Source organism: Crinia signifera, chromosome 4 (genome assembly GCF_055691185.1).
Source record: "Crinia signifera chromosome 4, ASM5569118v1, whole genome shotgun sequence".
In the NCBI taxonomy this organism is placed as follows: domain Eukaryota; kingdom Metazoa; phylum Chordata; class Amphibia; order Anura; family Myobatrachidae; genus Crinia; species Crinia signifera.
The window spans coordinates 255,830,913-255,855,101 of record NC_139220.1 but is presented as its reverse complement, the minus strand read 5'-3'; the positions used below and the strand labels follow the sequence as shown (position 1 = coordinate 255,855,101).

The window sequence follows — 24,189 nt, the reverse complement described above, 5'->3', positions numbered from 1 at the left end:
CAATACCAATAAGTGGCACCGGGCAACTGGCTTGGCTTCATAGCACCCACGGGGCAAACATAACTGTTACTGGCAAGAAAAACCTAAAAGAGGCTGGGTGCAGAACAGACTAGATTCTTTGTGAGATGTGCAGCCAATCGTACGCACCGCTATAGTGGCCTTCTCCACTAGCAGTGCTTTCTGGTTCAGTGCTGAGGTATACACATGTCCTCGCTCACTGAGACCTAATCCTGTTGTCTATAGGTGCCCAGCCTTCTCATAATAATACATAATAACAGGACTCAATCATATTGCTGGGTCAGAAAGAATTAACAATGTCTAAGGCAAAGTAACAATAAACTAATTACTAATATAATGGGTAAAATGTTTCCATGCCTTAACATGAAAAGTGGACCACTGATTGTATCAATATTACCAAGCACACAAATATGGGGATGTTGGTGAATGTAAATATTCCAGTGGCAGATGTTATAGTCTGATGTACAGCAGTCTGCAGAAGGCAGCGCCCTGAACCTCTGCTGTGCACCATCTTGCTCGTTGCATTTTTCTGACACAGCAGTCTGTGTGGTCTGGTGGGTATGTCTGGTGGGGACATACTCACTGCTTGGTTATCTGGATGTAGAGTATATGGCAGGTCTGGTACAGGTTCCATCAGTGTTAGAACTTACGAGTGGTTGGCCCAGGTGCAAAACTACATTTTTGGGCCCTCCTCTTCCACTCCAAACCAAGTTCACAATATGCCACATAGCAGTGGGTGGCAGAAGTGGGCCCCTTAGTCTTCAGGGGCCCCGGTGCAATGCACCTGCTGCACCAATGGTAGTTCCGCCTCTGGGTTCCATAGCTGGCTGAGTTCAGCAGTCAGGCTTTAGTCAACACCTGAAAGCTTGGAACAAGTTTCAAGGCTCCTGATGCTGAGTAAGGTGGGCAGGCGATAGACCGGGCCGCAGTGGGTTTAGTGTTCTTGTGTACATTGGCTGTGGCTCAAGGTGAAACCGCACTGCTGTGATTACTTTATTCTAAGGAAAATATTTATTCTAAGGAAAATATTGGTAACCTGCTTTGGTGGAACACCTGATATTTGCCACAGGTCTCATAAAACACAATAAAGGCAGATGTGATCTCAACGTTTCAGTTATATTTCAACTGTCATTATCCTAAGGACAGTTGAAACATGACTGAAACATTGATATCATGATTATTTAGTCTTTATTGATGGAATTGATCATTTAAATACAATGAATACAGTCTGTATATAACGTAATGATCATCTTCATTCCTCAGATGGGTGACAGGTTCATGGGGTCAGTGCTCGGCCACCTGTGAGAAAGGCTTCCAGCAGAGACAGGTGACTTGTGTGTACCAGCTGCAGAATGGGACTGATGTAACCACTCAGGATATTTACTGCACTGGAACTAAGCCAGCAACAACGCAGGCCTGTGATGGCCAAGACTGTCTGTCCATTTGGGAGGCATCGGAATGGTCAAGGGTAAGAGCGCATAACCAACATCCTCTTTCTCTTCTTCCTTTTTTTCGTTTTTTTTTTTTTATCTTCATTATTGGAAAGTAAATACAGGTTGAGTATCCCTTATCTGAAATGTGCGGGACCTCAAGCATTTTGGTTAAGGGATTTTTTTGGATTTTGTAAATAAATTTTCATACATGCCTGGTCCCCTGGTGGTGCCCCAATGGTTCTCACAACGTCCACGGTGTCCTCCGGCGTCCACGGCGGCCTTCAGGGGACGAGGTAAGTATGAAAAAGCGTGGTTGGGGGAGAAAATATTCAGAAAAACAACGGTTTTCAGAATATTTTGTTTTTTGGAATACACGGATAAGGGAGACCCGACCTGTACTATTTATTATGTCTATTTCAAATAATAAAATTGAACAATCCATAAGCAATTCTGTAGTATAGCATGTTTTCAGATAGGATCCTGTGTTTAATGCTGAGGGAGTCCAGACGTCAGACTGGATTACCAGATGCAGGGTTGCACACAGTCCTGTAAGATGACCACACCTGCAGCATTTCCCTCACATCAGCATCCATATAAACTTACTGCTATTGCTGGTGACTGTAAAGATTACTCATTTTATTGTCTATGGTTAATATTCCTGTTAGCCATTTTGCTCTAAGTGGTCCACACTGTAGGAATAGGTTGTTGTTGGCTGAGAAAGCACAATGTGCATGCCAGGAGCAGGACACGCTGCTCAGCAGGCCTGGCTGGGCCCCACATGCAAAGGGAGTGTGTAAATAATGATGAGACAAGTGACACGGATTAGCTGTGACAACAGAATATAGTTCTACATATTAGCTGTGACAATGTTCTCTAATAAACAGACTTTAAAAAGACCAGTGTCTCCCAGCCCGGCACTGGTAGTCTGAATGGTCTGCGTAGTAAAGCCCAGGATTACAGATTTAGATCACAGGCATCAAGATGGAGATTACTATACAGAATGTCATTTCATGTGGCCAAATGATCCTGGGAATTCACTTTGTAACTTGGCCTCCGCAGCCTTGTGTTCATTATTAAGGAATTACTTCCGAGAGAAGGTCAGCAAGTCAAGACTTAGGAAAAAATGAAATGGATGACGTCCAAGTATCAAATATAAAAAGTGCTTTGTTGCAGCTATGAATCGTGATTTGAGAGTTTATGTCTCCTGTTTGCCAGAGTACAGTTATTTCATATCATGGAGCCAGCTCTATGGCCAGGAGCAGTATCATTTATCAGTGTGTCAGGAAGCCGCTGTTACACAGCACAATGACTTGTGGCGCTGGTTATGTTTATTAATCTGTCCATCAGATCTGTGTGTGAGAAGTGTACCAGTCTAACCATGCACAGTTATCATCTCATCTCTGCACTGTTATTATACCGAACAGACTATCAACATAAAAATATTACTCTAAAGACTACGGATAACTGACATAAATTACAGCAATCTAAATCTAGCCTCCCAAATACAACCTTGTGCAGCCCAGTTGTGTTACAACCAGGACCCGCACCTACATTCCAAGAGGTTCCCAGACATATGCTAGAAAACCCCATGCTAAGGGCCACAGCTAAAATGTGGTATATACAAAGACACAGATACATATGGAATGTTTGCACATCTATGTACTTGACCACATTTACATATACCCCTTTATTTTATGGCAGCATGTCTGCCGAAGACTTCATGATGCAGGGTAAAGATGGCCATACATCTACAGATTTATTGTCTGATCTGGCTGGTTGGAACAAAAACCTGGTAATGGATGAGAGCAAATGACAGTTGACCATTTGCTTTGAAATGCTGGAAAACTGCCCAAAACTGTCATTCAGATACTACCAGGTTTTTGTTCCAACCAGCCAGATCTGACAATCAATCTGTAGATGTAAGGCCAGCCTAAGTGGCATCACAACTATGTTGAAAGAGAACATGGAAGAATATGAGGTCATGTGACCATTCCATGTGTCCCTTCTGTGTTATATGTGTAGCTGTCCTTTTCCCAGACACTCCTGCAAAGTGTAACACAATGTCTCTGCATTACCGTTTCTTATGTAACCAGCTAGATTACAAGAAGACTAATCAGTACACGATCATTTCCCTTCTCTGGAAGCTCTAATACAGTGGTTCTCAACCTCGGTCCTCAGGACCCCCAACAGTTCACGTTTTCCAGGTAACCCTGCAGGTGCACAGGTGCACTCATTATTCACTGACACGTTTAAAAAGATCCACAGGTGGGGCTAATTACTTCACTTGTGAATCTGTCAGGCGAGCTGGAAAACGTGAACTATTGGGGAGGGGGTTCCTAAAGACCGAGGTTAAGAACCACTGCTCTAATACATTCTCTACAACGTGATTTTATTCTTCCAGGTGCAGTGAATGTTCTTAAAAATATGTCACTGACACATAAGGCTAATTTATCGCTACCCAGGAGCAAATTATCAGCTGACCTTTGTCATTGCCTCATGACCAGATTTGGTGATTTTTTTAAGGATCATTTAGTGAATGACCACTTTCTGTGCTGTATACAGTATATTGGGGAACCTACCAACAAGGTACTGTACTTTCCGCACATCCCTCGTGTCAGCTGTGTGTATGTATGCAGCCTTTGTGTTATGTGGGTATTTGTGTACAACCGTTCATCTGCAAGCACTGTAAACTGAATATTTACTAATGATCAAAAAATATGCAATGTAAAGAACACCCAAGAAAGGGTCTGCTGATAACATATACTGTAGTTCCATTTAGAAGACAAGACGATTGTAATGTATAATAACTGCAGACGTGGGATCTTGGCCTGCAATGTTCTTACAGAATAATTGTTGGATTTGTGGAATTCTCAGATCTTTTTGATGTGTCTTTGTAGTGCTCTTCAGATTGTGGGCGGGGCGCTAAGAAGAGGCAGATATCCTGCACCAATACCAGGGGCAAATGTGATTTAGCCACAAGGCCGAGAGAGGAGGAGGAGTGTGAGGATTACACCGGCTGCTATGAGTGGAAGACAGCAGATTGGTCCAAGGTAAGCTGGCTACATAAGTTTAATAAATGCAAGTATAAACATGACTGCAAAAAGTGTGACCTTTGGTAGCCCAATTCCTTTTCTCTTGGTGATTGGCTGTCCTATAATGAAATATGGCACACGACCTGATCGCTCTCTCTCGCTACTTATTTTGCTTTAATAATGTTGTTGTTAGTGTTACAGTGTGGCAACATCACAGCCTAGCAGGCCCTGGGGGCATCCAAACCTCGAGTTACCCCCCTGATGTGTTCATAAAAAATCCACCAATACAAATTCTGTTCAGTTTCAGAAATGAGCACTGATAGGACTAATTCTATTCCCTTGACCCAAAGATTTACTTGAAGATAACTTTCACTTAAGTATCTGGATATTTCATTTACAGAGAACTTAGATAATGATTTAAAGGCTGAATATTCTCCCCTCTTAATCTCTTATCAAATCAGGGTGTGGCTCACAGACAATGTCCAGGTATGTGACATTGGGCCATCGCAGGTAAATACCACCCTGCTGAGCCCCCCCCCAGCCCCTGTGCTTTGCTGCGAATGTGTTTGCAGCTGTGCACACAGGGGGGAAAATCACTCACCCTCAAATGATTTCCCCCCTGCTCGCAAGCACCAAGTAAGTCTACCTACTCAGCACTTCAAATGCCGTGAGGAGAAGGAGGCCGCTGATGACATCAGAAGCCCTCCCTCCCAACGGCTGAGGAACGCCTGCGGTTTCTGGGACAATCCCACAAAACATTAGAGTGCCACCCCAAAACGCCCGTGAATTTTCATCACAACGTACAGGTCTGAATCGGCCCATTTATTACAGACCTAGACATTGGGGCAGCACGGATCGGATGGTGTAATGGTTAGCATTACTGCCTCACAGCACTGAGGTCATGGATTCGATTCCAACCATGGCCCTAACTGAGTTTGTATATTCTCCCCGTGCTTGCGTGGGTTTCCTCCGGGTACTCCAGTCTCCTCCCACAATCCAAAAATATACTGGTAGGTTTAATTGCCTCCCAAAAAATTAACCCTAGAATGTCTGTGTGTCTGTGTACATGTGGTAGGGAATATAGATTGTAAGCTCCACTGGGGCAGGGACTGATGTGAATGTTCAACTATACTCTGTAAAGCGCTGCAGAATATGTGTGCGCTATATAAATAATGTTGACACATAAAAATGTCAACATGAGGTTTTCACTTTTTGGTGTCAGTGTAAACACCTCGGCATATGGACCCCAAATTAGTTTACTGCTCCCCTCGCCAGGTACGTCACTCCACTACCACTGCACTTGGTACACTTTACTGTTCCGAATTGCAGTCGGCGTGGATGGTAACCTATGAAAAAGTCCCAAAACTCATCATCTTGAAACCAATCATTCATTTCCTGGCTTGGTCTCATCACTTGCGCTGCCCTGACTGTTCTCCCAAGATGTCCCTACCCTTGTGAAAGCACTTCCCAGCTGATTCCCTTCCACAAGGACATTATATCCCTTATCGAGTCCAGATGTGTTTTGTCCAATGAGTGGATATTATATCCAGGAGGTTTCCTTAATTACCAGCCCCTGCTACGTCAGTAATCCAAAGCCCAGTGGTTATTTTATTCTTTTTAATTTGCACCAAAGGCAATTAGCTTTCTTCTCTAGCTCTCGCCCTGTCACGAAAGCTGTGTTCTGACGTCCCAAGACAGGAATATTTCCATTTGCTCTCATACCTTTTTATCTTCCCTCTTTGACCAAGCTGACAGCGAGATCCCTGGATGCTCACACAAGCTTCTCTCCTCAGCAAAAACAGAACGACCCTCATAAGCAAAAGTGGGATGAAGATCTCAGGAGGGTGTTAGACATAAATGAGTGGTGTATATCTGGGCTGTGGTTCTTATTAAGGAGAAAACAAAAAGGTTGCTGCAATGTGGTACTGTACCTAGTGACAGTTAGTAATCTTTGCAGAGAATATTTGAACATTCACATCAGTCCCTGCCCCAGTGGAGCTTACAATCTATATTCCCTACCATATGTACACAGACATTCTAGGGTTTATTTTGTTGGGAGCCAATCAACCTACCAGTATATATTTGGATTGTTGGAGGAAACTGGAGTACCCGGAGTAAATCCATGCAAGCACGGGGAGAATATACAAACTCCACATAGTTTGGGCCATGGTGGGAATAAAACCCATGACCTCAGTGCTGTGAGGCAGTAATGCTAACCATTACACCATCCATGTGGCCCATATGTTCACTGATGCCTTTTAATAAAGTTATTAAAAAAACATGTGAGCTGGCATATTCATAAATTAAGCCATACATGCATGATGGGGAAAGACATTATCATTCCAAAAAGTGGTAGATTTCCATCAGTACCACACTATTTCAGTGATCTAAAGGTGCCCATACACTAGTACGATTTGGCCCAAATCAGATGTGTTTGATGTCCTGTACGCATCGGACTTGAGCCGGAGGTCGTACCTGTTACCCGTCCGACCTCCGACTCGGCTCACCTCCCGACGGCTGGAAGTGGGGTCAAATGCGGTACATCATATGTGAAAGGACTGCAAGCGATGTATCATTTAGGAATTTATATATAATAATGCAAACATCAGCTTCCATTGTTCTTCTGCAATGTTTCTCTGTACTGGTGAAGTGTCTATTCTAAATCAATTATATTTATTTTACCCGTAGTGCTCGTCTACCTGTGGTAAAGGCCTGCAGTCCCGCGTGGTACAGTGTATGCACAAGGTGACTGGGCGTCATGGAAATGAATGCTCTTCCCTGTCCAAGCCAGTAGCCTACAGACAATGTCACCAAGACGTTTGTAATGAAAAAGTGAATGCTAATACCATTACGTCACCCAGGCTCGGTAAGCAGCATCTTGACATCTACCTGCTGTCTACAATGCTTTTAGCCAGATGCACAAAGCTTCAAAAGTGATAAAATGGAGAGTGATAAATAACCAGCCAATCAGCTCCTGCCTGATATTTTTTTAAACACAGTCTGTGACATGGCAGGTAGGAGCTGATTGTCTGGCTCTTTATCACTCCCTATTTTATCACTTTTGAAGCTTATTGCATCTGGCCCTTTGTGAGCTGTGATATTCTAATATGACATAGAACCGGTCCCCTATTCATTATATTCTATAACTCCTGCTATAGAACATCAGGATGTCGAGTCTGCATATCCATATGAACAATTTACATTTCTTGTTCTTTTTTGAAACATGTTTGTATTGGAGCATCACATGTAATACCAAGTATATTTCACCATGGTGCGATAACAATGGTCAGTGTCACCAATAGAACATACAATAAGAAAAGTGCTGTATCCTCCATATTGTACAGCGTACACAGTTAATGCTGTATAAACAACCTATATATTTGCTTTATTCTTACAGCCGCCCTGACGTATAAGTGCACAGGTGACCAGTGGACAGTGTACTGCAGGGTTATCCGGGAAAAGAATCTATGCCAGGACATGCGGTGGTACCAGCGCTGCTGCCAGACCTGCAGGGACTTCTATGCCAACAAGCTGCCACCGCAGAGCTAGTGACATCACGGCACTGACTACAGCACTGCCCTCTATGTCTGTAGTTCTGTAACCATCATACAAGACTTGAACACAATGGTGCTGGCTCGTGCCGCCAGGAGAGTCCATGCTGCCAGCTCCTAAACCAATGAACAAGTATCACATATCCTGTATACCGCTGTGCTTGCCCTCCTGCTTCATTGGTTTTCTCATGGCTTTTTGTCACACAAAATGACTTCATCTAGACTGAGTAATGTTATATTCTCAGGCAAATCAAGCTGGAGGAAACTGGTAGAATTTGATCGTTTTCCCAAAAGCTAACAGAAAACAGGTGCAAAAGGACATGATTTCTTATGGTGCTAGTGGCGCATTCAGAGAATCTGCTGCGCTGAGCAGTCGTCCACTGTAAAGTGGTGCAAGACGTAGAGCATCACACCATAACGTTGTCAGAGGTGCTTAGTGAGTATTTCCCTGTGATTATTACAGGCAAAGACTTCTATCTTTCTATCAAAACAAACTTCCGTAATGCTTTTTGCTGTCTAAATAATTTCACACCATAGAATAAGAAAACTGTAAATCACTATGTCTTCCCTCTTGGAAAACTGCATTCTAGCTACAATGTGAAATTGGGGGGCACAGTGTGTTCCCTTCTGAAATTCCAACTGCCCTCCAGTTTTGGGGTGTTACTGTAAATGCAACAGATGGAAGGGATGTCTTTGAGAATACATCTTCTGTATAATGCTCTATGCCCCAGTCCGCTGGTAAAGAAATTTCTATGTTTTAATTTATATGTGGTTTACGCAGGGTTTAATTGTAACCATTTCTTTAATACTGCTGCATATACATAGCCAGAACAGTGCAGCAAGAGAACAGGGAATAACCTGCAGATGTATTACAAAGTGCAGTTCATGGAATAAGGATTTAAGTAAGCAAAATTCACTAAATGTCCCCCATGTATCAGGACTACACTGCACTATAATAATTCCACAATTTGGGGAGTCATTAGTATAATGAGGCCTTGTGCTCCAATATGTAACCCAGATCATACAGACTTACTTTCACTTTCCAAACTGAAATGGAATATCATTAATTGCTATGGGTTCCAAATTTGCATATTCCGGTATTAGATTCTATCAGCAGGAATCAGATCTGAGTTCACTGGAGCTGCGGGATGCCGGGGGAACTTGGGACAGTTGTTTTTTAAAGCGGCATTGTTTTTCCTTGTAAATCAGTGATGGCTAACCTTGACACTCCAGCTGTTGTTAAACTACACATCCCAGCATGGCCAAATAGTAAAACTGTACCAGGGCATGCAGGGATGTGTAGTTCAACAACAGCTGGAGTGTCAAGGTTAATTGCCACTTTAAAAAACAACTGTTCCAGTTTAGTTGATATCCTGCACCTTTGGCGATCCTGGACTGTTTTATTTATATCCCATTGCATAAGGCAAGAAATAATATATTATTGATGTTACCCGCCGCTACTTCCCATCCACCGTTTGTATACTTTGGTTTTTTTTTTTTTAATGACAGGTGGAAATTCTTCCACAGCTGCCACACTCACCTTCTTTGTGACGTCTCAGTGGCATTTTTAAACATTTTACAAAAAATAATGAATATGGATACTTTGAAGTATTAGATTCCAGGGTGACTCTTGTATATTTTGATTTTCTTTTTATAGTGACCCTTCTTGCTACTCCGTCCTTATATTATATGATTATGGGAATCATTTTATTTAGCAAATTACAAATGCCTGTGTCCCAATTTCTACCCCCATAGTACAGACAGCCAAGTTGTGAGTTAAACCAATATCCATAGAAATGCAGTCTATGAAGCAGAGGCTACCATTGGTGTGGTGCACCAGGGCCCCTGAGGACTAAGGGGTCCACTACTGCCCCTGTTACCCTCTTCCTGTCAACCACTGTTTTCCCTGTCACACTCTGCCTCCCCCTGTCAACCCCTGCCTCTTCCTGTAACCCACTGTCATGTTGCTTATTGTGAACTTTGGTGGGGTGGAGGAGGAGGCCCAAGTTATATTTTTGCACCTGGTTCCACAAGTTCCGCCACTGCTATGAAATCTCCTGGAATAGGGACATCACTTTGGCATCATGTGACATGCCAGGCTGAATATTGGTTCATTCCATACAACCGCTCAGTCCACCTTGACCAGTCCACCTTAATAGGAGCCAAAAAGTAGGAAATGTAGATTTATTGCGGGATTCAGGTGGATCAATGCAGAAAACAGTTATAAATTGTCACAAAGGGGACAGAGGGACTGCTTCCAGTTTTGTTTTATGTATCTTGGGCCCTTATTTTGATCTGGGCGGTACGGCCCGCGTGCGGCCGTACCGCCGATGTTTACACTCTGCACATGCGCAGAGGTCACTCTGCGCATGTGCAGGGGAATTCTCCGAGCATAAAATTTAGACGCCGCAAAGGGGGCGTATAGGGGCGTGAGGGGCTTAATAGCCTCATTACCCTATGTATACGCCCCGCGTTTCATGGGCGTTCCCATGCAAATGCGGGGCGTATGCATGGTAATGAGGCTATGACGCCAGTGATGGGGGCGGAAAGCTGACATCGCCGGATGTCAGCTGCCCGCCCCAATACAAGCTTTCACACGGACGATTGTCCGTGTGCTCTAAGCTTGCGTGAGCGGGGGGAGCGTGCGGCCCTGCCTTCGATGGTCATCGACCATCGAATGCAGGGGGCAGCTCCCACCATGGTGGAGGCGTACGCCCCACCATTTTCATGCGGATCGGCAGCCGTCCGTGTACGGACGGCCGTGCCGATCCGTCTTGTAGGCGGGGATTCGTCTGGTGCGGTCGAAGCCGCATATGCGGCTCGGCCGCACCAACTAGAATAAGGGCCTTACTTTTACCAAAAATATGTTTCCCCCAGCAACTATGACTATGACTATGAGGGACAAACTCATTCTATTAATACCACTATTACAGTGCATATCACAGATGGAATTTGTAGATATTATATACTGCAAGAGTCTATATATATTTATATAAAAATATATATATATAAAAAGATGTTAGAGGAAGTTCTATAAATGTGAAAAAGAAGAATGTGGTGGAAAAATCTGCTTAGAATGGGGGTAAATAGCTGTATTATCTATATAACAGAACACAAGCCGACCTCCAGTTTATAACCAAAAGTGTGGTAAAACTGTTGAAAACCTTTGTGGTCCGCCACTTTTTATAGAAGACCTTCCCAATATCATGAATAAATTCTATAATTATTATGACCCTATATAACTATTCCACAGTACCAAAAAAACTTCTTTAACTTTAACCATTTGTATTGCCTTAAATTAGTTTTTTTCTGTTAATTTAAGAAGTTGTGTCTAAAATGTTTGTTCCTGCTAAAGGTCAGATATTACATGCAGCACTGATGTAAGTTGGACAAATCTCTTGGCGAAGACACAAATAGCAAAGTCCTATTCTGAGTTCAATGGAACTTGGCTGGATCTGTGTGAATTACAATTACGGCATTTGGGGGCAAGAACTGGGTTGTGACAATGCAATTAAATGTAACCAACCAGGTGTGTGGGAGTGCCATGGGCATGCACCAAAAGGTCTGCATGATTCTGAGTAGTGCATACAGGGAAAAGAAACCTGCTTGCACCTAGTATGAAAACTCTAATCACAGTTGGGTTGGCCGGGATAAAATCAATGTATGGCACTGGTATCAGCTTGCAAATGCACGAACCACTGTATTAGCTGAACGGGAATCTCGCATTAGGATAATGCAATAAGCCTGGCTTCCAGCAAATACAGTCACCATATTCCTGCAGCCTCATAGTGAATTGCAGCACACATAATGCAATTCTTCAACTACTGTAGAATCCTCGCTACATTGTTATTTGCTGCCATCTAGTGGATATTATGGATATTACAGACCACAGTATATCCTTAATTCTTTTAAGTACTTGGTAAATAGGGTGTCTGAATCATTTTAAACTGAGATAAACATTAGCTTCCCTTATAAAACAAAACACAGAACATTTTGATACATTGCTAATAGTGAACTTCTTGTACTTTTATTTTTAATATTCTATAATTAAACTGATTACGATGCAAAATATCGCTTTACAAAAAAATGGGAAAACTCTCCTAATATTTCTCGCCTTCTGATTCTCACACCCTATTATATTTGGCAACAGGACTGAATGATGAAGTTGTTGAGGTGCTATGCCAGTGTCCTTCTGGCCGCTGACAAGCAGGGGGCAGTGTGGAGCTGGGGATCACATATTTCCCCCCTTATGGCTGTACGGCAGCTTTGTGGTTTGTACAACCGCATATTAACTGTATTGTGATACCTAAAAATGAAAAGGCCCCCTTTATGTTGCAATTGGAAAACTATTTATGTAGCAGTTTCTTTACATTGAATCCAATACATACTATGAACAAACCTGACCAAAACATGAATCTTTTCCTTACTCTTGGTTTGTAGGTATGTCTGTAGCATGGGATAAATGAGCTTCTTTGTAGCATTTCACAATGGTGCTAATAGTGTGTATTGTTAGAGTTATTCCTTTGTTACTATGGTACTGTACATTTTACAAGTGTTTGTGGTGCTATTTTTGTATTGATGAAAACAAAGTGATGTCATTGTTGCTTTGATACATTTTAGAACACAGGGTTATAACCTCTATGTCACATGTGTCATTGGAATATTACTGTAACTGAGAGAAGTTCATGCCTTTATATAGTAGAGTGGCAACAAGGGGTCTGCAAGTGAGGTAAAAAGTAACTTACGGGGGACATGTATGAAGGCTGGGGTTCACGGAACGTGCTATGTAGCCCATAACAATAATTTTGTAGATAAAGCAAATCTGTAATTGGTTGCAATGGCTCTTTTCATGTCCATTGTGGCTCAGCCCCAGAACTTGATGCCTCCTTTCATAGTAGCAAGATGTGCCAGTGTCGCCAACCCCTCTGCAGAATAGGCTAGTATTATATGGGTTACATCCGTATGCTCCAGCTTTCTTGTCCACAAAAGAGCCTAAACCGTTTACTTACGTGCCCGACCACTGACATAGCAGTTATGGGTTATCACAGTACAGTTCTAAAGAGTATTTTATACTATACTTTATTATAAAACCTGTGATTCTCTTTCTGCTGGTTCTACTTGCAGTAGATTTCATGCTGTGGAAATCTACATAATTAGCCAGTGGCCCAAATACAATAGTCTGCAAGTTGGCGGCTGCAGCAAGATTTCAACGATGTAGACCATAGATTTAAAGCATCAAATGTTGCCATTGCCTGGGACTCAGGGGCTGTTTCATATGGGCAAATGACGAGACCACTCCATGCAAAGCAACAGTGATATTTGCAGCTTATTAGCATGTAGGAGGCAGCTATAACCAAAACATAAATGTAATGAAAATGTGTCTATTTTTTTTCCACTGAAACAAGCAGCTCTGTGTAATTGTCACAACTTATTAAACCATTATAAATTGTTTCTGTATCTTGCGTTTAGTGACTGACTTACAAGCAATCACTTGTTATTTAGCTGTAGTCTGATCAATGCTATGGTACCACAATCTGCACACCAACAGTTTTCGACCTTTTTTTCTCCATTTGTGAAACAGAACAGTATCTGACATACATATATCACTCATGCTATGGTGTAATTAATCAATATAGCAAATGGGCATGACTCCTCCTGATTACTCAAGACATATTCACTATTGTGAATGCTGGAGATGGATAGAAACATGACCAGCATTTATGACTACAGTGAATTCTAGAGGTGAGTTATCCAGACATGAGCCAGTTTATCCACCTGTGTGCCTTGCCTGCTCTCTAGTGTGAGATGGGATCCGGTCAATGGGTCGATAGGGTCCCGGTCAACATACAATTCCGTCATAGACAAAAGGTCAACATAAGCGTAGGGTTGACATGTCATGGCAATGGTAGACACATGAGAAGGTTCACTTTTGGGACTTTATCATACTTTGGGGGGTATTCAGAGATGTCCGATAAGTGTATAAAATGCGATGTGTTTTTTTTTTCTGTTAATTCGCAATGCGAAGGGATTTCACTTATGCGAAGTTTTCGTGTATTCAGACTTGAAAAGTGAAAAGATATTCACCTGCGAAATTTGACCAACGAGGTGAAAAGAGGGAGTTGCTCTTTCCGCATTTCCGTCCTACGTAGTCTATATAAGTATTCGCTCCTCGTGATCAGACGCCATTTGCCGAAGAGGGAGGAGTACTTTGTACAGAACAGAGCATCATGGGAGAAAAATAATATTACTTTAAAATTAAATATATATTCAATAACATAAATTCTGGGAAATGGGAAAAATTAAACAAATGCATTTAAAGGAACAAACGAATATAACAAATAAAAAGGAAAATGATAATGTAACATGGTAACGCGGCAGAAAAAAAGCGCTAACAGAATTCGCGTAAATACACCTAAAAAAAGTGCGAAAACAATGATTTTGTGGAAAAATCAAAGTGTGAATACCCGATAACAGTTCGAATTCGAAAAAATAAGAAAAAGTGAACAGATTACGCTAAAAACTACCTAACGCAAAAGTCTGAATACCCCCCTTTACCTTTCACGCGGAACTGGGAACAGTAAAGTAGCATCCCTCACTATGCAAGGGGACATGGTACACTAATTGGTGGTCTACATGCTCACGTGTTGACACCCAAAAAGTGTAAAAAACCATGTCGACCCTTTCATATGTCGATGTTTGTCTAGTCGTCTAGTCGGCCTAATGTTAATTATTATGTGGCATGAAGAGCGGAATCACCCTGACCTGTAGCAGTGCATCTGTGTGCAGTATAGTCTGGTCATTGTGCCGGCATCTCCGTGTACATCACAGGAAGCCACTGATTTATTTTCTGCTGTGAAAGTCATACCTTGACTTCAGTTACACATTGTATAGCAGACACAAAGTGTAAACACAGATTTACATTTGTTTATTAAAAACAACTGGACCATATGAACAAGTAAACAGCATGAAATAGATACAATAATTCCACTATATCCCAATAACTATTTATCATTTGGAAGTGGCTAGTTTTAATGGCGTCGCTGCAAAATGTTGGCAATAGTAATTGGCGGCCTTGCACCTTGTGACGGGGTAAACAGAGGTGTCTGTGGGAATATCTGGCTGCTTCTTGGACTAGATAAGTCAAAAACACTTGTGCGGTCGCTTTGTGATACAGGTTGTGACAGCTGGCTGTGTACATTGAGCTGTGAGGAACCCACAGCTGATCTGTATAAAGAGAAGTAATACACATTTATTTATGTGTGCACAAGATTTGCAACAGTGAATAATACGTAACCTGATGACAATATTATTACTAACAATTACATATGTAGTGCGTACATCTAGTCCCTGCCCCAGTGGAGCTCACTATCTATGGGGGTCATTCTAATTACTTAGGAGGACCATTTTTTTACTGCGCATGTGCAGGGTCCCTGTGCGAATGGCTATGGTGACTTGCATAGTCACCGAGCTATTCGCATGGAGTGGTGCGGGCCAGGGGCATGCGGCGACCGGGATGGGTGTCTCCCACGGGTGCGCTCAGCGTTTCATGGGTTTCCCCATGGAAATGCTCGACATTCCCATGGGAATGCAGGTGACTAGGTGTTCTGGGGCCGGTGGCTGACGTCACACAACATCAGCCGCCCGCCCTGTGTTCGGCCGGAAGCCCGCAAATATAAGTCAACCGCCACTGACATATTTGTGAGCCCTGGAGAAAGCATTCGATGGTTGGTGACCATCAAATGCTTTCTCCACCAGCGGGCACATGTCTTCGGTACACATCCCCTCACATTGTGAGGGGAAATGGCGATGGCGGGCCATGCATTCTCCAAGGCGGCATCATAAGGACTCAGTAAACGACGAGCTTCGCAGCTTACCGAGCCAGTTAGAATCAGGGCCAATATCCGCTACCCTCATGCACACACTGTAAGATTATTTTTTTTTCTTTTCTTCAGGAACCAATTAATCTATGAACATATTTTTGGATTGTGGGAGAAAACCCACGCAAGCAGGGTCAGGGGCATGGTGGGAATTGAACCCAAGACCTCAGTACTGTGAGGCAGAACTGTTACATTTATTATATCTGTCACATATCTATTTTTTTTAAATACATAAAAAAAAATTTTTTTAAATCCTAAATTATTGTTTCAAGCTCACCAGCAACATGCATTATGTACAAGTGTGAATGAGGCCGCCCCATACAGAGACTCACACCCTTGGAATGCTAGCCCTACCATAATATTCATGTGTATTAGGTACCACAAGGGTTCAGCAGGGCCATACACAGAGCAAAAGGTGCAAGGAGCTACAAGGTTGCTGTATACAAGCTATGTGTACAGACATATATCATTAAATCAGCAGATTACAAAATCACATGGTATCAAAGAGAGAGAGAGGACCCTGAACGTCAAAGCTTACATCAAAGAGTGCATTAGGGTGGACACAAATGTGAAATGGGGATCACAATTGGGTGTTGTAGAGGACAGAGTGATATGGAGGAAGGGATACGTTTTGTGACACATTTGAAAGCATGGAGGCTGGATGAATGTCGGATGGAGTGCGGGAGGGCATTACAGAAGAAAAGAGCAGCATGGGAAGAATTCTAGAGTAGGGAGTGGGAGGAGGTGGCCCAGAGGAAGATGAGGCAGCAGCCATTGGGGGAGTGGAGGTGCTTGCGCTGGTAACATTTTACCATTGATTTCTGTATTGCTGAATCCATTTACCAGGGTAATATACCACAAGATGTCAGGAAGGATTGCAGGGTGTGAGGTGTGAGCCCCCTGATGCATGTACTGCCACCATTTCCCCAGAGATGAGCCTGCAGATTATATTAAATGATTAAGGGTGGGTGTTGCAGGCCCCACTAGGCTCAGGGGCCCATGTGGACAGCACAATCTGAATCCACTATAGATAGTCCAGTGAATATAGGATTGTTTGGGCAAGGATCTGTGACACACTCCTATTAGAGATAATAAATGTGAAACCGTGTTCCCTGTCACACAACAGCACCAGATACGTCTAAACCCAGTGTCATCAGATCTAAAGAAAGCATTTTCCAATCAATACCATGTTTCACTGCAGAGTATATAATAAGTTGGTATTTGTGTATTAGCCGGGCGCCCTATTAGCATACGTACGCAGCCATAGGCTAAGCTACGCTGTCAGCATAGTCCAATGGCTGCTTAGCGTAGCTAGCGTAGTGACTCCGTGGCAGCCCAACGGCTGCCTAGCGTAGTTAGCGTAGTGACTCCACAGCAGCCCGGCGTCCATGGCTCTGTCCCTGGCGTCCATGCCAAGCCTAGTGAGCGCCTCTCACACAGCGCCAGTAACTGCCAGATCCCCTGCACTGGTGGACGCCGGCAGAGAGGCGCTCCAGTTGTCTGAGACGCAGGTGCGTCTCAGATGCTCCTGCGTCTCAGTAATTATTAGCACGTGCGCCTCATGCATAAAAGGGGTATGCGGGCGCAAGTGCGTCCTATGCACAATAAAGGTGGCATTTTCAAACCCCCAGTATCCACGCCAGCCCGCAGCGAGCATCGCGAGGGGACGCGTTACGCGTCCTCCCGACCTGTCCATACCCCACTATCCACGTCGGCGTGGAGTTGGATGCTTCGAGCTGGCGTGGATACTGGGGGTTTGAAAATACCTCCTTTTTTGTGCATAAGACGCACTTGCGCCCGCATACCCCCTTTATGCATGTGCTGGCTACACGGCCGCGGGAACACTACGCTGATTCTGAAAGGGACGCTCACGGGAACACTACGCAATTCTGACTGACTATGCTTACTATGCTGGCCGCGGGAACACTACGCTGATTCTGACAGTGCCGCTACGCTAACTACGTACCGTGCTCCCGGCTAATACACAAGTACCAATAACTTTATAGAGCCACAAATTAAACGCTGAACTTTCCTTAAGGTAAGTACTCACTACAGATATTCTATTAACATATTTAGTTCCATTTTTGTATGTGTTTATTCTTATGTATTTACCTTAATGATCCTGTTGGGTTACTTCTGTAGGGAACGTGGCCTGTAAATTGAAAGGGTCACAAATGAAAGGACCTGTATATACATTTAATAGCTTATACACCCAGGCGTGCCAAATATGAAAAGCTCTGAGCCTTCCCCACTCTGTGACAGAATCAGGATGATGGAGGCCTGCGCTTACATCACACACCCTCCCTGGAATCACCTGGTCACGCCTGCGTTATCCCTGATGCTCCCAGAAAATGGCCAGTTACTGTATCACCCCCAAATAACTGCTTCATGTCACTCAAAATTGCGATTCAATATTTTCGCTATTTCTGTCGCTATTTGGCCTTGCGCATTCACACATCCGTATGCATGCACAATCATTCGATAATCAGTAGAATTGTGAATTCACACAAGAGCGATCAACTCTGAATAACCCCCTTAATCTGCCGCAGCTCTAAATCATACTTGCCTATCCTGACAGAATGCCAGCATCCTCCCTATAAATTGAGTGTCTCCCCCGGCCTCCCTAAAAGGTAGGAACATGTCCCACAGCCCCCTGCACCCCCCTCAGCCAAAATATATGTGTACATACTGTATATAGAGAGAGTCACAAGAATAACAACATTGTATTAGCTTACCCATGCGCCCGTCCTGAGGTGGACTTATCATGGACAATCTAGTTGGCCCAGCCATAGAAAACTGGAGACATTAAAATAAACAAATACAACATGTATATGGGGTTAATTAACAATGAGAGCAATGAATAGAAAAGAGAAACATTGATTACCCATAATGGAATGGAGGTTCCCCCTGACTGAGACTATGGCTTTCTTTACCCACTCTACAATCTGCTCCCCTCTCACCCTCTCTAGTTATGTTTCTTCATGTGGAACAGTTGTAGAAATGCCAGATGAAGCATTAAATTATTATTTACTAGTTACTCACATGAAAACATAACATCACCATAACAGCAATGTCGGCGCTGGTGGCTGTACGCGCCTGAACAAAGCAACTCTTCAATTGCTCTACTGGGCTACACCATCTGGGTGCTGGTGCACAAAACACATGAATTCCCCCCATAGAGACAGAGCCATCTTAACAGCAGAGTAGGCCCCTGGGCAAAGCAATGCACTGGGGCCATTACCCATTCTCCCCTCCTAGGGGTGAGCAGCAGCTTTGATGTCCCACGGGTGGCAGGGGGTGCTCTATCTTCCACTCAACATGTAGGACCTGGAGCAGTAACTTCTGCTAATTACTCCTTTACTGCACAGGTGGTGGGAGGGAGAACACTAACGTGTGGAAGGGGGCAGGTGGTGGGAGGGAGAACACTAACGTGTGGAAGGGGGCACTGAGCTGAATAAAGGGCCCCTTGTAAATTACTTCCAGGGAAGTAGGGGGTGTTTTATACGCAGGGGAGGGTTGGATAATGGAGTGGGCTTAATATTCGTCATTTTCCGGTGGAAGTGCAGCTTGTTTGACTGCAGATATCTCCATTATCTGGAAATAGATTTCTTAGCCTTCAATAGTATAAAAACCTAGAGTCCCACATTTCAGGAGGTGCTGGGGACTTGGGGATCATAGATCAGGACTGTGCCAGAGCAAGCCATTGACAAAAATATAAAACTGTACACCAGACGTTTGGAGCTGGAGCAGGGACCGGCTGCTGGAAGGCTGATATCTCTGGTTCTGGGCAAGATAAAGACAAGCTGCTAGTGTTTCCAGAAAGGGAAGAGTCCCAGCTTTTGGAATATTCTCCCAGAAAAACTCTAAGTCAGACAGGACCTGAGAAATCTGACTGGGAATTGCAATTAACAGGTCGGATCTGGACTGCTGCTTTGAAGTTGGATATCTCCAGTTTCCCAGGGCCGATTTTAAAAATTCTGATATCTATAGCATAGAGATAAGGAGCAGCAGTAGCCTTTTATTATATAGGATACTTAAAATAAAACTTACATTCTTCTTCTTGGACGCACTTGGAGGTGTAAAGTCCATTGACTCAACCCTGTCCAATTATAAATGATAAATATGCTAATTACACATTATATGCACAGATGCTTACTGGAGATACACAACTGTCTATGGGCCTAATTCAGCATGGATTGCTGATGAGAGAAAAAGAGCAGGTGTCTGCCATCAAAAAGTTGCCACCCAGAAAGAAAGAACAAATGCCCCTTACACAATTGCAAATGTATTGTAGATCCATTTGCAAAAACCAAACCAGCAAACAGTTTTTTTTTTCCATCTGTGCCTTAGTGCTCCCACTAATCTGAAAAAGAACCAGGCTGGAAGAGGTAATCGCGGATGTGAGCGGTGCACTCACAAACACACCCAGAAAATGCCATGCTTCTGCACCTAAGTGCTGGCTTCACGTCAATCCAATTTCAACTGCTATCTGTACGCACAGTTTTTCACAATACGTGTATGTGTGCGCAGTGCTAACGCTGTGTACGTGCAGTCATTCAATAGTGGACTGGATTGCGAGTCCATATATCTAATTAGCGAACCATGCTGAATTAGACTCTATGTGCAATGTGCAAACCACAAAAAGAGATGCACATCTGTGCTTGAGGTCTACCCCCCCCCCCCCCACACACACACACACCACTCCACATGACCCCACCCAACCCCAACCCAGCCATCCCAAATAACTGTCTAAAGAGCATATGTATGCACCATACTTACGTTTTGGCATTGGGCGCACGCGATATGGACACAGAAAATGGTAACATTACATTTTGTTTCTCTGGATGTGCTGCTTAAAACCAAAAAAAAAAAAGACTTGTTTTTCAGATTAATTGCAGAAAGATATTACTTTTGGGCAAGCCACTTATTATAGTATATATAATAATAATAATATTATTTATATAGCACTTTACGCCTGCAGGTTTTCGCTCTGGCGGGATGGCGGCTAATTGATCACTGGGCTCCAAAAAGTAGCAGCCCAGTGAACAGATCTGAATTACCCAAATAGTACAAAGGATTTAGCATTACAGCAAAAGACTGACCTATTGGTGTGTTCCGGATTGGAATGGAAAACCAGCCTGGGGAATTTCTGGAAGCAGCCCTAATGGGGGCGTGGTCTATGGAGGTGGCAGGATACTCCTTTCTCATAGGGCCTGATTCTGAGTCGAAGGCAGCTGCAACCTTCCATTTGTCTATTGTTGATGGACTTTATACTTGATGCTGCTACACAGCCCTTCCCTGGGGATGTGTCTATGAATCCCGGCAGAATGTAGGTGATCACTATACTGACCCAGCAACCCGACCACTGCTGGAAAACCAGCGCTGCAATCCCAACTACCACCAGGAGACCAGCGCCGGAAGCAAGACATCAATTAGGATACTGGCACCGAAAACCCTATTGCTGGGATGTCGACTTTAAGGTAAAGTATGAAAAAGTTCAAAATAAATAATAAAAAACACTCATGTCAATTATTTTCATGTGTCAACCATTACACCACTCACTCTGAAGGTGACCATAGACTGCTGTGATGTCTCGCAGCAGTGTACGGCCACCTGATAGTCTGCGAGCTGCCCAGGACTTTCCTGGGCGGCAAAGACTAATGCGATTTATCACAATTTGTTGTGATGGATCACATGCGTCCCTGCTCCCCACCCGGTTCGCCACTGGGAGGGTGGTCCCTGGTCGGGTGGTTGGGTGGCCAGCAGGTCCGACCACAGACTCACGTCTGATGCGCACAGGACCATGCATCAGACGCAATGCTGCGGGCTGAGCGATTTAAACGGCAAAGCCCTGCAATCAAGGGAATCAATCTAGGGAACTAGAAGCACTGGCTTTCCCTGCAGGGCATAGAGACGGAGCGATCAGTGCTACATTTCTAAGCAATCAAATCAGATCGCTTAGAAAAGGGGCGGAAATCGCCCAGTGCGTACGCCTCTTCAGTCAAGGGCTGTTTGCATTCTTTTTAATTTGAGGGCCAAGTGAATTTGTCAAAATACCTGTGAAAATTGCCACTCAAATATTTGTATCCATTATAATGACCTTACAATTTATATAACAAATGTGAGCGATGCTGGCATATTTTGAACATCTCTCACAGAGGGCAGTATTCAATGACAATATTCTCTGTGCATGGCGAGCATTTTTTTTGCGGAGATTCTCCATGTTTGGAGACTCTCCGTCACGGCACTTTATACACTATTCAATGTGACTGAGACTCACCGCCCCTCGCGGTGAGTCTCAGCCAATCCAGCGTATGAGGTGACGCTGCAGGGAGCCTGAGGACGGCGGCAGGCAGGGAAATGGAAGTCTCCCTGTCTGCCCCAGAACGTATGTGGGGGGGAGGTGGGCTCCCCGGGAGCCAGGCAGCACAGGCCAACAGGGGACCGTGTATTCACTGCACCCGATCGTGCATATGTAATGATCGGGTGCAGTGAATATATGAATATCTAATGAGCGGCTCGGCTCCCGGGCCCCTGCTGGCTGCTCTGTGTAAAAAATATATATATATATATATATATATATATATATATTTTTTTCAATTAAATATATATTCATGTGCTATAAAAATAGCATGCCCCTTCACAGAATAAAATTCCTGATTTTTTTTTACACCAAAATTAAAACAAAAAACCTTTTATTTTAAAAGTTCACATTCCACTTCTCCATGAAAAGATGGAGAATTGGTACACGGAGAGACACAGCGAAAATCACTTAGAAAGACGGCGAGAAGTGCACATTGAATAGGGTTGCTCGCTTTTTGAGAGCAAAAGTCTCCGTCCAACGCGAGAAAAGCACAAACTTGCCAAGGGGTTAAGTGCAAAATTTTCACACAAACAAACTTACCTTTTAGATGACCTGAAAAATTATTTTGATGACCTGAGGACAAATATAAAGACAGAAATCATCTTCTTTGCTCTGCTGTTCCCATCATCATCATTGTCTTAACGGCAACAGTGCTGAGCATCTTTGTTTCATAGATAGATACCAACAATCAAACTACATGTACTGCGTAACTTCTCTTAATATCTATTTTACACATTTTTAAAGCCTAAGCTTTATTAATTCGTTATTTTCAAAGTTCCAAGTGCGTAAATCCAGTCTGCTTCTTATCCAAGGGGAAAGCAAAACAACAGTTATTTAAATATGTTCTACAATTGTATGCATAAATATAATGTGTTTGTTTTTTTCTCCTGGTTTCTCCAGATACTGATGTTGAACTAGAACCTGCTGAGTAAGAGAATATGGCGGTATCTGACACCAGACCTAGGGACTGTGACTTATCGCTGGTAGAATGTCCCACTTCAATAACAAACTCTGGTTGAGATCTGATAAACTCATTCAAATCTCTCAGCACAAATTGGTTTAAGCAAGTTGTAATAACTTACCCAAATGCCCATCTTGACGGGGACTTATCATGGACAATCTAGTTGGCCCAGCTATTGTAAACTGGAGACATAAAATAGATAAATGCTCATATATGATATGACATATAAAATCAGAGCAATAGATAGAAAATAAAAAAACATCAACTGCCCATAATGGAATGTTGATAGTTTTTTTCCCTCCAAATCTCCATGCTCCATAACTGCTCCTCCCTCACCCTCCATGTAATGTTTCTTCGTGTGGAACGGTTGTATAAATGCCACAATGAGGAATACTTACATTTGTCTTGGAAACACTAGGCGCAAAGTCCATTGACTCAACCCTGTCCAAATATAAATGATAACAATCCTAAATACACCTTACTGTATGTATATTAAACATCAGTAATCCATCATTTTACAATTTTTAACAAAGTAAATCACGAATAAGAGCACTAAGTGCCTGGCAAGCCTACACTGTAAAGAAATGACTGTTTCAGTAGTGCTAGCCAAGGAAGCTGCTGCAAAATCTGCCTATTGCTGATTGGCGATATACACTTGTGTGTGTACAATACGCGCAGAAAGATGGAAAGATACAGTAGGAGAAGCACGTTTTGTTTATTGTGATGAGGGTTGTGCATTCGCCCGCCATACTTACGTTTTGGATTTGGGGGCACGCGATATAGAGACAGAAAATGGTGACATTCTGTTTGGTTCCTCTGGGTGTACTGCTATAGAAAAAGAAATACGCCATTGTTTTGCAGATTGATTGAGAGAGGTACAACATTATTTTTAACTACTTTTGAGAAAGACAAGGAGTACATTATGCACACCCCTTCCTCCCAATGCCAGTTCT

The 24,189-nt window shown here is 43.3% G+C and overlaps 2 protein-coding genes across 6 annotated transcripts in view; one reads left to right on the top strand and one right to left on the bottom strand.

The window, feature by feature from the left end:
* The window catches only part of ADAMTS17 (ADAM metallopeptidase with thrombospondin type 1 motif 17), a 246,143-nt gene extending 232,690 nt beyond the window's left edge, over positions 1 to 13,453 (top strand). For both annotated transcript variants that reach the window (XM_083184274.1, XM_083184273.1), the window contains 4 exons: positions 1,282 to 1,486; positions 4,349 to 4,501; positions 7,172 to 7,349; positions 7,881 to 13,453. In XM_083184274.1, the coding sequence (XP_083040400.1) occupies positions 1,282 to 1,486; positions 4,349 to 4,501; positions 7,172 to 7,349; positions 7,881 to 8,032 (688 nt within the window). In that variant the 3' untranslated portion in view covers positions 8,033 to 13,453. The remainder of the gene's footprint in view (positions 1 to 1,281; positions 1,487 to 4,348; positions 4,502 to 7,171; positions 7,350 to 7,880) is intronic.
* Positions 13,454 to 14,938: 1,485 nt separating this feature from the next.
* The window catches only part of RNF212 (ring finger protein 212), a 59,557-nt gene continuing 50,306 nt past the window's right edge, over positions 14,939 to 24,189 (bottom strand). For 3 of the 4 annotated variants that reach the window (XM_083184269.1, XM_083184268.1, XM_083184270.1), the window contains exons 8-16: positions 23,992 to 24,064; positions 23,635 to 23,677; positions 23,358 to 23,418; positions 22,816 to 22,848; positions 20,691 to 20,763; positions 19,962 to 20,010; positions 18,647 to 18,707; positions 18,024 to 18,063; positions 14,939 to 15,258 (exon numbers count right to left, since the gene is read on the bottom strand). In XM_083184269.1, coding sequence (XP_083040395.1) covers positions 15,063 to 15,258; positions 18,024 to 18,063; positions 18,647 to 18,707; positions 19,962 to 20,010; positions 20,691 to 20,763; positions 22,816 to 22,848; positions 23,358 to 23,418; positions 23,635 to 23,677; positions 23,992 to 24,064 — 629 coding nt within the window. In that variant the 3' untranslated portion in view covers positions 14,939 to 15,062. The remainder of the gene's footprint in view (positions 15,259 to 18,023; positions 18,064 to 18,646; positions 18,708 to 19,961; positions 20,011 to 20,690; positions 20,764 to 22,815; positions 22,849 to 23,357; positions 23,419 to 23,634; positions 23,678 to 23,991; positions 24,065 to 24,189) is intronic. The other variant, XM_083184271.1, reaches the window with a different exon arrangement.